The sequence below is a fragment of the Mycothermus thermophilus genome (genome assembly GCF_041956435.1).
Source record: "Mycothermus thermophilus strain CBS 625.91 unplaced genomic scaffold VTJ04scaffold_4, whole genome shotgun sequence".
NCBI lineage: Eukaryota > Fungi > Ascomycota > Sordariomycetes > Sordariales > Chaetomiaceae > Mycothermus > Mycothermus thermophilus.
Window position 1 is genome coordinate 2,478,004 of NW_027191430.1, and position 17,042 is coordinate 2,495,045.

General features: G+C 56.6%; 7 protein-coding genes across 7 annotated transcripts; 4 read left to right on the top strand and 3 right to left on the bottom strand.

Annotated features, from left to right (window-relative positions):
- Positions 1-190: 190 nt before the first annotated feature.
- Positions 191-2,642, bottom strand: VTJ04DRAFT_6633 (uncharacterized protein; the record flags this gene model as incomplete). The annotated part of the gene is made up of 2 exons (XM_069364874.1): positions 191-2,356; positions 2,409-2,642. 2 exons carry the CDS (start codon positions 2,640-2,642, stop codon positions 191-193), a joined length of 2,400 nt encoding a protein of 799 aa, XP_069218657.1.
- Positions 2,643-3,005: 363 nt separating this feature from the next.
- On the top strand, positions 3,006-4,297 carry VTJ04DRAFT_6634 (uncharacterized protein; the record flags this gene model as incomplete). The annotated part of the gene is made up of 2 exons (XM_069364875.1): positions 3,006-3,108; positions 3,189-4,297. The coding sequence occupies 2 exons, from the start codon at positions 3,006-3,008 to the stop codon at positions 4,295-4,297; spliced, it is 1,212 nt and encodes a 403-aa protein (XP_069218658.1).
- A 75-nt stretch (positions 4,298-4,372) lies between these two features.
- Positions 4,373-5,375, bottom strand: VTJ04DRAFT_6635 (uncharacterized protein; the record flags this gene model as incomplete). Its single annotated transcript, XM_069364876.1, has 2 exons — positions 4,373-4,734; positions 5,069-5,375. 2 exons carry the CDS (start codon positions 5,373-5,375, stop codon positions 4,373-4,375), a joined length of 669 nt encoding a protein of 222 aa, XP_069218659.1.
- A 2,116-nt stretch (positions 5,376-7,491) lies between these two features.
- VTJ04DRAFT_6636 (uncharacterized protein) lies at positions 7,492-8,166 on the top strand (the record flags this gene model as incomplete). Its single annotated transcript, XM_069364877.1, has 3 exons — positions 7,492-7,731; positions 7,814-7,957; positions 8,107-8,166. 3 exons carry the CDS (start codon positions 7,492-7,494, stop codon positions 8,164-8,166), a joined length of 444 nt encoding a protein of 147 aa, XP_069218660.1.
- Positions 8,167-8,932: 766 nt separating this feature from the next.
- Positions 8,933-12,430, top strand: VTJ04DRAFT_6637 (uncharacterized protein; the record flags this gene model as incomplete). The annotated part of the gene is made up of 5 exons (XM_069364878.1): positions 8,933-8,969; positions 9,052-9,126; positions 9,219-9,437; positions 9,503-12,241; positions 12,300-12,430. The coding sequence occupies 5 exons, from the start codon at positions 8,933-8,935 to the stop codon at positions 12,428-12,430; spliced, it is 3,201 nt and encodes a 1,066-aa protein (XP_069218661.1).
- A 72-nt stretch (positions 12,431-12,502) lies between these two features.
- Positions 12,503-12,973, top strand: VTJ04DRAFT_6638 (uncharacterized protein; the record flags this gene model as incomplete). The annotated part of the gene is made up of 1 exon (XM_069364879.1): positions 12,503-12,973. One exon carries the CDS (start codon positions 12,503-12,505, stop codon positions 12,971-12,973), a length of 471 nt encoding a protein of 156 aa, XP_069218662.1.
- Positions 12,974-13,672: 699 nt separating this feature from the next.
- Positions 13,673-16,225, bottom strand: VTJ04DRAFT_6639 (uncharacterized protein; the record flags this gene model as incomplete). The annotated part of the gene is made up of 2 exons (XM_069364880.1): positions 13,673-15,984; positions 16,042-16,225. 2 exons carry the CDS (start codon positions 16,223-16,225, stop codon positions 13,673-13,675), a joined length of 2,496 nt encoding a protein of 831 aa, XP_069218663.1.
- Between the last annotated feature and the right edge of the window lie 817 nt (positions 16,226-17,042).

Sequence of the window (17,042 nt, forward strand, 5' to 3'; positions counted from 1 at the left end):
GACAGAGATAACTCGGGTCTCGATTATCATGTAGTAAGTAGGTACTGTACCTACCCTTATGAATGTCTCTAGGCATCATCCTGACTCCAACCCGTTCATGACACATCCATGTCCCTAAACCTGCTAGCTCTTCCGTACCTACGTATGCCTTAGGTAACCACCATCAAGGAATACCAAAACACATCATCCCTCAAATCCCCAACCCCTCCACCTGCCCCAAAAACTCACCCCTCACGCCCTTCAACAACGCCTCCACGTCCACGCCCGACAGATACTTCTCGCTGACCCCCGTGTTGACGCGGCGGGAGAGCAACTCCTTCAACTCCCCGCGCCACTGCCTGACCTGGTCCTTGCTCACCTCGCGCGCCTTTCGTTCTCGTTCTTTCCGCCCGCTGCCGCGGCCCTTCCACGCGCCTAATTGCGCCAGCTCCTCCTCGTCGTAGTCGACGCCGAGCTCCTCGGCGGCCTTGCGCATCCACTCGTCCTCCTTGGCGCCGCGCTCCTTGGCGATGGTGGTCTCGGTGATTTTTTGCGCGAGGGCGACGCGCGGGCGCAGGTGCGCGACGAGGCGGCGGTCGATGTCGACTGTTCGTACGCCGATGCCCGAGGCGAGGAGTTTGCTGCGCGAGGTGTTGTTGGCTTGCACGGCGGCGGCAGCGTGGACTTTGGAGATGAGGCGTTGGGTGGGGACGGCTTCTTTGGGACCGCAGAGCAGGATGGAGATGCCCGCGTTGCTAGCGCGCGCAGTGCGGCCGGAGCGGTGGACGTAGTCGTCCGCGGTGCGCGGGACGTGGTAGTGGATGACGAGGTCGATGCTCGGGATGTCGAGACCGCGGGCTGCGACGTCGGTGGCGACGAGGATGGAGCTGGCGGTGGGGTGTTGTTGTTGGTTGTTGTTGTTGTTGTTGGGTTTGCCGCCGCCGCCGGGCCGGTTCGGGGCTTGGCCGGCTTTAAAGCGCTCGAGGGAGCGGAGGCGGGCTTTTTGTTCCATGTCGGAGTGCAGGGCGAAGGCGGGGAGGTTGAGGGTCTGGAGGAGGGAGGTGAGGCGGCGGACGGTGTTGATGGAGTTTGTGAAGACGAGGGCGCGGCGTGTGGGTTGGAGGAGGAGGACCGCGTAGAGGTAGAGGTCCTTTTCCAGGTCACCGCATTGGATGAGGCCTTCTTTGAGGTTCTCGGCCATTTGGGAGACGGGGTTGGTGTCGATGAACTTGGGACGCTCCTCGCGGAAGTTGAGCTTCTTGAGGAGGTACTCGAGGGATTCGGCATCGCCCATGAGGTTGTAGCGCGCTTTGCCCGCGAGCTTCTGCTGTAGCGCCTTGTTGAATGTGGCTGAGAATACGAGAGTCTGGCGGTTGTGCCGTGGGGTCTCATTGTCAGAATCGGCATCATCTACTTCCTCTCCCGGGGCTGTCCTGTCCAAGGCCAGAAGGATCTGTTCGGCTTCTTTGAAGTGACCGTCCTTGAGGAGGCGATCGGCTTCATCCACCACTATGAAATGGATACCCTTAAGGGACTCCAGAACGGCATTGCTCGTGCTCAACACTTCCCACAACCGACCAGGGGTACCGACCACAATATCTGCCTTTTCCAATTGCCTCTGCTGCTTCTGGACGGCCAAACCGCCAGTCACGGAGCAGATATATGGGCTGTTGGTGAGGCGGGCGCAAAGTTGTTTCAGGTGGTCGGTGATTTGGTGGGCCAGCTCTCGAGTGGGCGACAGGATCAAGGCAATCGGTTGCTTCTTGTCCTGCTTGTTGGCTCTGATTGCCAGCCACTTCTCCACGATGGGGATGCCGAAGGCCAGCGTCTTTCCAGAGCCGGTTGCGGCTTTCCCAATCACGTCGTGACCATTCATAGCCTCCGGTATGGCTTTGGCCTGGATAGGTGTTGGCTTGGAGAATTTGAGGCGGGCAATGCAGGACATGATCTCTGGAGAGAGATTGAGTGGAACCCACTCGGACATGTCGAAGTCGTCATCTTCATCGACGAGGTCTGGTGCTTGAGTGAAGACGTTGGTTTCGAGTTCGGGGTCCTCCTCTGCAGATTGCTTGGCTGCTTTGCCATCTTCCTTCTTGGACGATTTTGTGTTGTCCTCCTTTGCTGGCTTGCCCGGTTTTGTCTCAGGTGTTTTGGTCTCTTGACCCTGAGCTTGAGCTTTCGCCGCCTTGCGCTCAGCCTTGGAGGGTTTCTTCGAAGATGAATCCTCGGACTCGACAGGTGCAGAGGCTTCTCCCTCAACAGATTGCTCCCCTTTCTCGGCAGTCACTTCCTGCTCAGGAGCGCCATCCGACACTGCTGGGGGATCGTCAAAACCCTCGAACTCTTCACTATCTTCTGATTCAGGAAGAGTAGCCACCTGGCGGTTTGTCAGTTAAAGATCCCAACTGCAACCCAACTGAAGCACTCACAAACTTGACTGTTCCTCCCTCCTTCACAACTTCTACACCATGGACCTCTTCCAAGCCATAGAACCCTTCGGCATCATCGAACATCTCAGGCAACTCGACCGTCTTCCATGGCAAGGAATCGACGCCGACGACTCTTTTTCCGGCATTGTTCTTTTGGCGTTTGGAGGATGGGGCATGTTTCTTTGGCCGCTTGGAATCACCGTCGGACCGTTTCCTCTTATTTCCGAGTCCCATTGTGGCTATAGGTGAAGAACTGTTGGGAGGTGCGGATGAGTGAAGTTGATGTTTGTGAGATGCTTGGAGCAACCAAAGTTTCACAACAAACCCGGCAGAAACCGCAAAATTTGGCCCCACAATCTCTGAGCTATTCCGTATCTGGCGGTCCTTGACACACCGCCTACCATGTAGGGTTGGCATTACTCTCGTTACGTTACGATACTTGAAATTCTGATTCACCATCCCGCTGCGCGATTGCCCCTCCATCAACTCACAACTCACTCTTTTACACTGAGCCTCAACCTCTCATCACCAACACTCTGCAATACTACCAGTTTTACCTCAGCACCGTGGCCATCAGGTCACCCCACTCTTGTCACCATGGGCAAATCCTCCAAGGACAAGCGCGATGCCTACTACAGGCTCGCCAAAGAACAGGGCTGGCGGGCAAGGAGTGCCTTCAAGTTGCTTCAGCTGGATGAGGGTTCGTGATCCGTCATCTGTGGCCTGGCGTCATGCCGGCCTGTCGGACTCCTCCGATCATGAACCTCGCTGATTTCCCAGAGTTCAATCTCTTCGAAAACGTTACCCGAGTCGTCGATTTGTGTGCTGCTCCAGGCAGTTGGTCACAGGTGCTCTCCCGCGTGCTCATCAAGGGCGAGAAATTTGGCCGCTCTGCATGGCAAGATCGAGAAGCCAAGTTCCGCCAGCACATGCTCAATGTTATCCCTCCTGAGGAGGAATCTCTTGAGCAACCTGACGCCCAAACCGTGCCCAAGGACCAGGAAGTGAAGGATGAGTCAAAACCACGAAAGGACGTCAAGATTGTATCCATCGATCTCCAGCCCATCAGCCCCTTGCCAGGCATCATCACTCTGCGAGCTGATATCACTCATCCCGCCACCGTCCCCCTCCTCCTCAAGGCCCTGGACCCGGACTACGACCCCGACTCCAAGAACCCCCAGGCGGCCAACCCCGTCGATCTCGTCATCAGCGACGGCGCCCCCGACGTTACGGGTCTCCACGACCTCGACATCTATGTCCAAGCCCAGCTTTTGTTTGCCGCCCTGAACCTTGCACTCTGCGTGCTTAAGCCGGGCGGCAAGTTCGTTGCCAAGATCTTCCGCAGCCGCAACGTCGATCTGCTTTACGCTCAGCTCAAGATTTTCTTCGAGAAGGTCTACGTCGCCAAACCCCGCTCCTCGCGTGCGAGCAGTGTCGAGTCGTTCATTGTGTGCCTCAACTTCCAACCGCCCGAGGGTTTCAAGGCGAGCTTGGAGGAGCCTCTCGGCGTGGGCAGCCGGCTGGCCGACATGCTCGCGGTACGGAACGCGGTGGCACCTGTTACTGCTCCTGTTCTGATGCAAAATCACGCCACGGGGGCATGGGATAGCGTTCCAGAGCGGGCGACGACGAGACTTGATGAGCATGGCATCTACGATGTCAAGGTGGAGGATCTCTCCAGCGAGCCGCGGGATAAAGACATCCGCTGGATCGCCCCGTTCGTTGCCTGCGGAGACCTCTCCGCCTTCGATTCCGACGCTTCGTACAAACTCCCCGACGACCACGTCTCCCTTCCTCCGGTCCAACCACCTACGGCACCACCGTACAAGCGTGCCATCGAGATTAGGAGAGCCAACGGCGGCGCGTATGGAAAACAACCCGCGAGATAGTTTATGGTATCAACCACACCAAATAAAAAAAAGAAACAAACTAAATTACCATTTTTCACCCATCTATCCATGACCCTAAACTTCCCCTTTTCCCTTCCCCCCTTCTACCCCGTTCTCCTTCTCCCCGCCATACCTCACCGCCCCCATCCCGGCTTTCTCCATCAGCACCAACCCGGCGTCCGTCTCGGCCGCACTCCTCGCCTCCAACTCGCGCGCGTACATGCGCACCGCCTGCTCGCCGCGCGTGAAGAGAATGCACCGTCGAAGGTCCGGCCAGGACGAGAGCAACTCGTTGATGCAACGTATCAGCCATTTCCCTAGCCCCCGGCCCTGGTGGGCGGGGAGCACGTAGACGTCGGTGAGGTAGGCGAAGGTGGTGTAGTCGGTTACGAGGCGGGCGAAGCCGATCATCTCGCCGAGAGGGGCGGATTGGGGGGCTGGGGGGTATTAGCTTGTGATGGGAGTTTTCCCGGGGTTGGGTATGATTGGGGGTTTGAGGATGGGGATGAGGGTGCTTGGTTGCTGGCTTGGTTGGGAACGTAGGTCTGTCTATCTGTCTGTCTGCCTGCCTGTCCCCCGTGTAGCGGTTGGCGAATGTATTCCCACCACCACCTCCACGGCGGAGAGCAGCACCCAGCACACCTCGCGGGCCAACTAGGCCGGACAGGATATTCATCACAACCAAACAAACCAACCAACCTCCCTATCGCCCCTCCCCTCCTCAACCTCATGAAGAAACAAATAAAAGGGCACGCTGTGTTTAGTACTCACCTCCACACCCATTTTCCCTCACACAACTCGGATATCCCAACCTCCCGTCCGCCTCCCCATTCTTCTCTTCTTCCGTTCTCGCAAACAACCCAAAACAAAACGAGTGCTCCACCATCGTCCTCAACGCCTCCCTCGACGAGGCCGGTTTGGCCCAGTACGTCACGTCGGATCGGAACGCGGCGTCCACCGCGTCCAGGTCGATGTTCCCCGGGTCGGTCGAGATGGTGTAAGTGAGTGTGTACTCGCTGGATCCGTCGTCTTGGATGCGGATTTGGCGCGTCCAGGTTTGTGGTGGGGGTGGTGGCATTTTTAAGGAAGGGAGATGTGATATGATGCGTGGAGGAGGTTTTGGCTGTTTTCGTCGTGGTGGTGGTGGTGGTGGTGGTGGTGGTTGTGGTGATTTTGGGAGGGGGAAGGAGATTGGGATGGTTGGAAGCTCAGGTATTTGTTGCGGAGGGATGTATCGGAGATCGAGGAGATTGATGCCGTTGCGGGAGGAAGTTGCTGTATTATGTATCAGACTCTGCAGTTGTACTCATGTGTTTTTGCGCCTTTCCGTTGACAGCATTGAAATTGCATAGACGTGGGTCAAAAGGCGCAGAAGGAGCTTTGAATGTAGGGTAACATGTCGAGATGACTCATTAACTCACTTATCCACAACATCACGATGGCGGGATGGGAGGAGGCTCAAGGGCCGGGGAGTAAGAGGAAACCTAGTCCATGGACGAATATCCGTGGAGGTCTGGCATCAATGTGTCATACCGAGCGTTGTATTGCTTCTCGGGGGTTTGTGGTATTGATGTTGTGCTTCATTGGGTTCTTCCCATTCATGGGTTACGAGTCATACGGACAGGTGAGATAGTAATCCAAGCCAAATCCGAGTTCATGAAATGCCACAATGCGTCCAGGGAAGAACAAAAACTGCTTGCCAACTCCAGGAAGCCCCACGGAAGGATCATGGAACTGTCACCGTTGAATGCCTTGCATGGGATCTACTCATGCAAGAGCGGCATAAAAATAGTTTGACAGTCTGACTCTATTAATGTCTAGTCGTTGAGTATCCAACTCACCGAGTCAAAAACGAGCACACTTTCCAAATCGGGGTTCTGAATAGCTTCACTGGGACGGCCTGACATCTGATCTCACGCGGGGCTGGCCTTCAACGGCTTGCTGCGCAGTGGACGTTTGCGGTGGGTCTGGTACCCACCTCGTCGTGGGCTGGGCCGGCCCGGGACCGCTGTTGCATACTGTGTATGAAATGGAATTTGAAGCTTCATCTTCCAAGGTTCAACACTCTGTTCTTTTGTGCTTCTCTACCCCAACCTCGGACACTTCGGAGAGCGCTCTCTGAAGGAAACTATGAAGCGACTCGGGAGCGAAGCGGATGCGCAAAACAAACATTGAAACATAACTGCGCCAGATAACCAGGCCGGAGGACCCCAACGGCCCGTCCCAAGGTTGGATCGTTGGGCTCCTGTCCTCAGAGCTCCGATAACTGGAAATAACCCGTCGGCCACGTGTCAGGGGCTCTTTGACGGTGGATTTTTTGGGAGGCGCGCGCCAGCAGGAATTGCTCGGAGTTTTTCGCCAATTCAAAGCTGAACAGGAAAAGAGGGCGGACGAGGCTGCGGACTCGAACCGGTGAGGGACAGACGGACACATCCAAGCGTTCATTGACCTGCTCGCCAGCGTTGGACCGGAAAGAGAGCGCCAGATGCCCAGGAATCGCAGCGCCAGTGAACCTTCCGCGGCCTGGCGGTCCAGGTAGCTGTAACTCTATGTATCTACCCCAGTCCAATGTGCGGCGCACCTGTCGACGCCTGGGAGAATCTGGGGCGGACGAAACGGCTGGCGCATGAACAAAAAGAAGGCGGAGGAGGGATGGTCCGAGACCTGGAGATTAGCATAGGGGCAAGGCAAGGCAAGGTAGCTAAAGTAGGTCGGGGAGCAGTAGCAGCAGCAGCCGGAGGGGAGGTGAGGTGGTGCCGATGTTGCGCTTGCGCACACCAACCCCTGGGTGGTTTCGTGCCGCCTGGACACTGCCCACCACCACGGAGCACCGCCGCCCCGGATGGCCCTTTTGTTTTGACCATTTCCCGCTCTGCGACAATATTTTTCCTCTTCTCCTTTTTGACTTCTCGACTCTCGTGCGCCAGACGTAGTGTTTTACCGTTCAACAGTCACTCGAGCTGAACGTTGTTGCCGCGGTTCGCGCAGCAACTGATAGCCTGCATTGTAAGTCGCATCGACCCATCCTCCGACCGCCTCCAGAGCTTGGTCACACCTGGGACGCGCGGCCTGTCGCTCTGATTCTCCTTACCCACGACATTTGAGTTTGGACTAGTTGCTGATTCTGTCAGGGCTGAGAGAGGCCGAAATACCAATCTCCCACATATCCAAATCTCCAAGCAGCAGAAGCAGACATGGCTCGCGAAACGCGGTCCGCCACGGGCAACTCCAAGCCGCGAATGATTCCTGTCGTCGACACAGCGCCCGTCATCAAGCGCAAGCCCGCGCCTAAGAAGGCCGCTCCGGCATCGGGGGCCGGGTCCAAGGCTAAAGGGGCTGCCAAACCCAAGGCCGCGACAGGGGCAAAGGGCGCCAAACCGGCCGGCGTGAAGAAGACGAAGGCGCCAAGCAAGAAGGCCGCCTCTGGCGCAAAGGTATGGAATGCTTAACTATGGCATATGATGCTTTGCTTTTCTCAGGACATGGATGCTGACTGGCTTTGTGTGCTCGGTGCAGGGCAAGGCTGCTGCCGCTCTGAAGGAGGCGGTCAAGGCGACCGAGGCGACCGAGAAGAAGGCGACCAAGGCGGAGTCTGAGGAGACGACGGAGGAAAAGGCGGAGACGACGGAGAAGGCTGAGAAGGCTGACAAGCCGGAGAAGGTATGCACTGGTATCCGGTGATAAAGGAAGGGTTGGGAGATGTGTAACTTGGACATGTCCCAACTCCCTCCTTGATTTATCGGCCATTCCCCTTGTCATCACTCCCAGACCTTCAATTTTTAAGAGGAATGTCGGCTAACAAGCACCAGGTGACAAAACCTAAGGCGTCGGCGAAGAAGAAGAAGGAGGATGCTCCGGCTGCCAAGTAAGGGCTGCTTGTTCGCTGTCGTGGGACGATGATGCGATGGATGGTTGAAGCCAGTTTTTTTGCTTGGATATACTCCCCATGGATTGCCATTCTTGTTTCTAGGCCACCGTTTCTCTGTCGGAACTCTTACCCGGTGAATCAATTCGTTTATCGTTCATTGTAATCTGTTGGAGTTTGCTTCGGGAGCAAGGTTGATCTTCGCGTACTTATGGAGTTGGCTTCACTGCATGGCATTGCCTGGGAGGATTGTAGCGAATTGGATTGTGTATCTTAGGCATTTGATGGTTGAGAATAAATTGTATAGGTGAGTGAGTGCTGAACTTAAGGATCCTTTTCTGTCATGTCCTGGAGGGCATTTCAAGAGTTGGTGAAAGACCTAGAACAGCCCGGATTGAGGAAAGAGGGAGCTGAACGTGGATACCTTATGGAAGTAAATGCCCTGGAACCCAGAAATGCCGCTGAAAATGGTTGAAAATGGAAGCTTGCCCCACTGAAGCTCGGTTGGTTCCGGTAGTTGCCTTTGCACTCCACTGTCTTGGGCTCTGAGCTCCCGCCAATCAGGACCTGTCGCGCTTGGCAGCTTCCTGGCCAGCCTTTGTCGCGCCCAGACGTGCCTTGTCGCGCTCCCATCAAATTGAAATTCCAAATCCAAACGTCAACGCATCCATCACAAACTCCCAACTCCCACCTCACCACATCTTCGTTTCCCACCCATCCCCGCCGAATCGATATGACCACGGCGCCCCCATTGGCGCCCGGCATTCGAAATGTACATACTCAAACCCTCATGGCTGCGCCATAGTGGTAAGTCTCGGGACCAAACATGCCATCCGCCCGAATAACTTGGACTGCTTGCATTGGAAACTGACAAACATCTTGTCCACAGGAGAGCAGAAGGATTTCGAAGTCTACAGTTGCCATGTCTCCCCTGATGGCTCGAGACTGGCCACGGCCGGCGGTGGTACGTCCACACCCTCCTATAGCTTCAAGCCAAACTGGCCAACGCACTCTGCCCACGTCTCTTGGTCATGTCAGGCTGACTGCCCTATATAGACGGCCATGTTCGTATCTGGTCCACAAAGGCCATCCTCAACGCCGACGCGCCCAGTTCTAGCGAGCCTCGCCAGCTCTGCCATATGAGCCACCATCTCGGCACCATCCACTCCGTCCGCTTCTCTCCCAATGGCCGCTACCTCGCTTCAGGCGCCGACGACCGCGTCATCTGCATCTATCAACTCGACAGCAACCCACCTTCACACGCAGCCACGTTCGGTATGATAAATGCCTAATATTTGAAGGAATAACGTGCTTTGGGAGGGCGCTGACACACGCTGTAGGGTCAAACGAACCCCCGCCGGTCGAGAACTGGAAGACCCACAAACGCCTCGTTGGCCACGACAGCGATGTCCAGGATCTGGCTTGGTCCCCGGATAACTCCATCCTAGTCTCAGTCGGCCTTGACTCCAAGATTGTGGTGTGGTCCGGCCACACATTCGAGAAGCTCAAGGTTATCACCGCCCACCAGAGCCATGTCAAGGGCATCACTTTCGATCCCGCCAACAAGTTCTTCGCCACCGCCGGTGATGACCGTCACATCAAGATCTTCCGCTTCACGCCTCCCGCGCCAAATGCCACCCAACACGACATGGTGAACAACTTTACCCTCGAAACCACTATCAGCGCCCCGTTCAAGAGCTCCCCTCTCACTACCTACTTCCGCCGATGCAGCTGGTCTCCAGACGGCAATCACATCGCTGCTGCAAATGCCGTCAATGGTCCTGTCAGCAGCGTTGCCATTATTGAGCGGTCCCGTTGGGACAGTGAGATCAACCTGATCGGCCACGAAGCCCCCACCGAAGTCTGCAGTTTCTCTCCTCGCCTCTTTTATACGAAGAAGCCGAGTGAAGGAAACTCTTCTGACAAGGGAAGCGGGACCCTCGTCACTGTTATTGCCTCAGCTGGACAGGACAAGACCTTGACCATCTGGAACACAAACACCTCGCGGCCAGTGGTTATCGTCCAGGACATCGCGTCCAAGTCTATCTCGGATCTTGCCTGGACCCCCGATGGTCAGACCCTGTTCGCGTCAAGCTTGGATGGAAGCATCCTAGCAGTCAGGTTTGAAGAAGGCGAGCTCGGCTGGGTCGCCACCTCAGAGGAGAACGACCGTGCTTTGCAGAAATTTGGTGCCTCGAGGAGGGGAATGGGAACCGCTGAAGATGTCGAGGGTCTGCGCCTGGAGAACCACAGCAAGGCGGACGAACTACGTGGTGCAGAATCGAAGATGGGCGCCTTGATGGGCGACCTCCCAGCTGAGAGTTCGGGGCCGTCTACCACTGCGAATGGTACCAAGTCGACGGCAAAGCAAACATCGGCCGAGACGAACGGCACAACGGAATCCAAGTCAAAAGAGGCTTCCACGACAAAGGCTGCAGCCCCAGCACCAGAAAGCGCTGAGAAAGCCGCCGAACGCATTGCCGAGCTTAAGTCGCGCGTGCAGATCACCAAGGATGGCAAGAAGCGTGTGGCTCCTTTGCTTGTGTCATCCTCGGCTACGGGCCTGCTCTCTCTTCCGCAGTCACAGCTCGTGGGGGCCAAGGCTGCTACCAAGCCGACACAGGGGGATGCAGCTCCTCAGACCGTACTCGATCTGTCCAAGCCTATCCATGGCCTGCCAAGGGGCGGTATTGCTGCGATGCTACTTGGAAACAAGCGGAAGGCCGCTTTGATCGAAGGGGACGAAGAACTGGACGATGTGGCGGCTAAGCGCTTAGGCTCGGGCCCTGTGGCTATCATGACCGACACCCCGGAGGGTTTGGAGCCAGCTATCCCAACGGCAACCGGTCACGGCGCCGCTCCGCCGCCCGAGTTCCTCCGGCCCGCTTGCGTGAGCCCTGCCATCACCATGTCCCAGCTCAGATTGGCTGTTCCGAAGGTGCGCTCCTACATTGTGGCGTCCCTCGAGCGTGGTGTGTTGCAGGGTGAGGCCTCAATCGAGGAAGCCTCAAAGGTGCCCGAGAAGGTAATCATCGAGGCAAAGAACCCCGTCCGGCCGCGCGAGCCCTCGCGCATTACGGCCTCCAAGCGTGGTGCTCCTCTCTGGCAGGATTTCCTCCCGCGTGCCGTTCTGCTCGTGACGGGAAGCAAGCACTTCTGGGCCGCCGCTTGCGAGGATGGCTCATTGCACACGTGGACACCAGCCGGCCGACGATTGTTTAACGGCATTATCCTCGAATCCCAGCCCGTCATCCTCGAGTCGCGCGAGCACTGGCTCCTCTGCATCACGTCGGTTGGTCTTTGCCACGTCTTCAACGTCAAGACCATGTCGGCGCCGCATCCGCCCGTCTCACTCGCTCCGATCCTTGACATTGCCGTCACGTCGCTGTCTCCTGACGGACCCTCCCCAGCACCAGGCGTTACATCGGCCCATCTCAACAGCTCCGGCGCCGTCGTCGTCACGCTCAGCAACGGCGACGGCTTCTACTACTCGTACAACTTGCACGCGTGGCAGCGCTTGTCCGAGTCATGGTGGGCCCTGGGAAGCCAGTACTGGAACAGCAATGACTCGTCCATCAGCGCGCTGTCCTCGACCGCAGTCGGGCCCGTAGCCACGAAGGCCGGGTCCTCGTCTGGTGCGGCGGAGAACGCCGAAGGCGAGGTCAGCGTGTCGGCGGGCATCATCCCCTTCCTCGAGCGCCACACCACCACCGAGTTCTTGTTCAAGGGCCGCGCGTACACCATGCAGCGCATCATTAAGAATATTCTCGCGCGCGACGGGTTCGAGGGCTTTGAGAGCACGGTCAGCGTGGCGCATCTTGAGAATCGTATCGCTGGTGCTCTGGCGTTGGGGGCTAAGGATGAGTTCCGGCTGTATCTGTTCATGTACGCCAAGCGTATCGGAGCGGAGGGGCTGCGCTGGAAGGTGGAGGAGCTTTTGAATTCTCTTGCTGGAGGGTTGTTGCATGAGAAGACGAATGGGTCGAGTAAAGGGGAGGCCAAGGGGTGGTTTAGCAGGGAGGAGACGCTTTGTGGGTGGGAGAGGACGGAGTTGTTGAAGGGGGTGGTGTTGATTTTGGGTAAGCCATCATTATTATTTCTTCTACCTCCCAGATTACATCGTACTGACCAAACCAGGCAAATTCCGCGATCTCCAGCGTCTCACAGTCCAATACGCCCGCATCCTCGGCCTCACGGACGAAGACATCGAGGGCGGAAACAGCAACAACCAGAACGGCGTCGAAGGGATGGAAGTCGAGCAAGGCTAGTGGTACAATCCCCAACTTGTGCCGGACCCGTCCGGCCCGATATGCCAGCCGCGCCAACGCCTCGGACGGAGTATGGCGGAGCTTAGAGCTTTACGTAAATTCGGAATCACCCTGGCTGAAGACATCCTGGGACGGTGCAGTCGACCACCTCGTGATCGCGTCCCGATGATGACCCGGCCTGAACTGTCCTCGGTGGTAGTGGGGAAGCCAGGCGGTTGGGATAGCAGAAGGACGACGGGGTCCGGGGACCCTTCTTCTGCCGCTCCTGGAGTGAATATGAAAAATAGCTCCCGTCAACGGTCCACCAGCGCCCCGGGGCCGTTTGCGGCTTCGATCGGCAGGACGTCTCCTCCCGCTCCCTCTCCTCCTGTCGCTCCCCGGATGGGTGGTTCAAGCCTGAATCGAGCAGCTCTGAAGCGAAAGAGGGATGGGCACGACACGTCTGCCCACGGCGGTGGCGGCAGTGGTGATGGTAAGGCCGATGGACATGGGAGGAAGTATCGGGAAGATGGAAAGAGCGACGCCAGCGGGGAGGAGGATTGATTACGAAGACGGATGGAGCGAGGGGTCGTCTTCGCTTGGAGTGGATGGCTTTCTTTTTGATCTACTTAAGGAGGGCAGGTGGTTTTTGTTGCCCCTTGTTACGGTTTTTGGGTTCCGGAGGCTGGAGGGCGTCATGGTTTGGTGTTGGTTGGGAGGCTTATTTAACTTAAGGTAGTTAGTAGTAGTTTATGAGAAGGTGGGAGAATGGGATGTTGTCCAGGACCGTTGTTGGTCTCTGGTTGTGCTCTTTGTAAGGAATAATAATAGCGGCATCACTATGGGAAAAGAAGAATCTCAGCGGTCCGCTTCAGCGAAAGGGTTGGGATGGAGTGCGGCTGTTGTTTTTACTGTCGATGGAGTTGAGGCAAAAGTATGAATTCGTAGCTAGCTAGCTACTAGTGGATTATGAATTGTCCTGTGTTCTGTGATCCATTTGTAGGGTTGTTCCTGTCCGGTGTGTTGTGTTCACCGGGAGGATGTGAAGTGTTTGTTTACTCGCTCAAGGGGTTGGGGTTGCCATGGGTGAGTCTTGAGAGTTTGTGATGATGAGTTTTGTTGGAGAGGGAACAACATTTCAGTATTTATGGCACTTGCACGGCCAGGAGCTTATGTCAAACACATGATTACTAATTGCTTTGGGTATCTATCTACCTGATGTATGTACATACTTATACACACAACCCTTGCATCCTCTCCCTTTCAAGGCGCCGGTCCCACCACAACCACCCTCCGCCGCAACCCCTTGGCCATCAACACCCTCGGCCTCGTCGCCGTCGCCATCCCCTTCCTAGGAGTAGTAGCAGTCCCTTCTTGTGTACCGTAACCGCCATCGTCGTCATCGTTGGACAGGTATGTTGGCATCGTCCCGAGATAGAAATGCGCCTCGTCGTCCACCGTCCAGAGCTGCCGCGCGATTTTGGTAGGTTGCGAGCTGGGTTGGAAGGGAACGGGTGTGTCTTTGGTAGGGGTGAGGATGAATGGTTTTGAGGGACCTTGAGGGATTCGGGATTGGCTTGGTAGTAAGGACGGGGACGAGGACGAGGAGGAGGGGGTGGTGGTGGTGATTATTGCGGCGAGGTGGAGGGATTCGTGGATCATTGTTGAAAGGGGGTTGGGTTGGGGGTTGGGTTGGGGGTTGATGGCGTTGGTGCTGGTGTTGTTTCGGCAGTTCTCGCATGTGTTGTTGTTGTTGTTGATTCCAGGGGTGGCGGTGCTCCCGTCGTTGTTGAAGAAGGCGGCTGGATGGAGCAGACAAGCGTACGCGAGCAGGCCCTCGGGCTTCTCGGTCAGCGGCGTCGGGTGGGCGTGGCGTCTCTGGACAAGCCATGCCGTGCTGATCGCCGAGAGGAGGAGGAGTCCGAGCAGGGTTGAGGCCAGCCAGACGCGGAGGAAGAGGCGGCGTTGGGTGGTGGTCAGAGAGGCTGGTTGGGAGGTTAGTTCTTGGTCTTCTTCCTGCTGCTTGGATGACGACGGGCTTTGCGATGCTGGCTGGTCGAATGGTTTGCTCTCGAACCCGTAGGCGGAAAGGGCGATGCGGTAGGCGGTGGCCAGACAGTCTTGGATGGTTTCAGGCACTAGCGTTGCATGGATATCCACGGGGTGGACGGAATCTGGCAAGGCACGGGCTCGCAAGGACCCGGGGTCGTGGACGGTGCCGGTGAAGTTGTACAGGTACTTTGGCGCATACGGGCCGAGGGCGCGGATTTGCATCCGCTCAACCAGCAGCCGGCCGAATAACGAGTTGGCGACGGGGCCCGAGGTCGGGTCGTATCCCGCCGTGGTGATTCCCAGGTGGAAGTGTGCCTGATATTCCCATGGATCGACCGACAGCGGCCCGAGAGGAACAAAGTCATGAATTGTGGGCCGGATGGTGGTGGCAAGGAGGTACGGGTACGCCATAGCTGGCGTTACGTAGTCGTAGAGCTCGGACCATGGCCAGGAGACGGTCACTAGCCCGGGCGTGACTTCGTAAATAGGGATGCACGACGTGACAGAGAAGGTTCCCGGCCATGGGAGGTTGCCGCTGGTCGCCGTCTTGTTGTTCTGCGCGGCCGGCGGAACCTCCCACTCGGCCGTCAACACAACGAGACGGGTCGGCCACTCCGGGCTACCGTCACACTTTGGCTCCTGCGTCACCTCGAGAATCCGCGGCCTGTTGCTGGTCGGCCTGGCGATCTGCCGCGTCATATTGCAACCGCGGTCAGTGAACCGCACCGTCACCACTTGCTCATCGATCTCGATTGATGGTTCAATGGTATTCTTTCCCCGGTAACCGAAATTGTCCACATACGCGGTGCAGTCGACCCGCACGGTATAGGCCTTTGATCGCGCCGTCACGGGCTTCTCTTCGTACACCCAGCTGGTTGTATTCCTGACAGAAGGGAACGATGCGTTCGCCGGCGGGTGGCCCAAAACCGTGGCGGAGTCGGGAACAAAGGGGTGGAAGGCATGAGTGGCGTTTGTCCATGCGTATCGGGGAGCGCCGTGGAGGTCTTCTGACATGGCCGCGAGGACGATAGGGGCCCAATCGCCGACCAAATAGGGGAACCCATCTACCCTTAAGACGCTCTCATTTAACGGTACAGAGGTGGTCAAGACGACCTCTGAGTCGTAAATGAGGGCGACCGATCCGGGTGTTGCCAACACCAGGAAGATGAAGGAAAGCAGAAAAGCCAGCGCCAAGTGAAGATGGCCGTTGCGCAAGGCATAAAACCACCTCACGGGAAAGGAATAGGAGCGATAGTCTAGAAGAACGGTGAGGTGGGCATTAGGCTTCGGCCTGGACTTCTCCGGAAACAAGGAGGTCCCAGAATCGTCGTTGTACTTCTCTTCATCGTCGCCATCCAAGGCTTCAGAGGAGCCGTTCTTCTTCTTCTCCTGCTCCTCGCAATACTCTGACCTCCCGAGTTCAGCAAACGGCTCGCGGAACCCCGCCTCATCGGCAACCCAGTTGCGCATCAAGGTGAAGAACTGGAGGATAAAAGGCGGCAGAGATCCCCAAACGACAGACCCTAATACCTGGAATCAGCAGACCGTTGACTCGGCCAGGTGAGAAACTAGGCACATACAATCCCGCCCGATAGCCTTGAGCAACGACGGTTCTCCCCTGGAGGCGATCTCGACAAAGCCCTGAAGAGCGATGGTGCGGTAGATCAGGTACGCCAATGCTGCGATCAGCAGCATATGAGTTGTGAGGACGAGGCTTACGGGCAGGGCCGTCAGCGCCCGAGGTTCCCAGTTCGTTCGCGGCATCGCATGGGTGGTAAACTGGAAGTGTGATGATGGATCATGGTGGGAAGCGACATGTTGAAGACATCAAACACATTTACATACAACCTGACTCCCCCTCGAGGGAGTGGCTAGGAATGTTAATGACCTTAGTGTTGTTTGGTCAAATCCACCATCTGCAAGCCATCGGAGATCTTCCTCCAGTCAGCCTACGGAGTACGTATGCTCAGCCACAGTCCGGTGATTGATGCTTCAGCTTGTCCTATCATTAACTGTTGCCCTGAGGGCAGTCCCTTTGTGGAACTCCCGAGAGTCACTTAAGTGTCTTGTCAAAAAGCATACCAAGGCATTCCAGGTTGGGGACCTAGGTAGTAGAGGGCAGAACCACCAGCGCTGGCCAACAAGAAGATACCTTAATGTGAGGAAGATACCTATTTATCCGAGCGTTACCTGCGTCTGACTATTCTTTGTTCATTCAATTGACAGAAGATATCTTATCCTCCTGAGAGTCAGATACGAATGCACGACCACACTCTCTGCATCAAAGTACACCACATCAACACGCACACTCACGCCTCAGTAGTACCACTACCCTGTGCCATGTTGCTCGTCCTGGTATCTATTGTACTAAATCAACAAAGGTATCCGCCCACCGGGCACGACAGGGAATCCCCGTCGGCCTGATACTCCATACATCCATATACTGTGTGCGCCGTGCAAAAATGACAACCCGCTGATGCGCCGGGACGGTGGTGAGGGTGGTGACCAAGTTGCTTCCCATCCAGCCATCAATGCCAAGCAAGCTCTTCCCCAAAGAACACTTGTTGACGTGTGAGGTTCA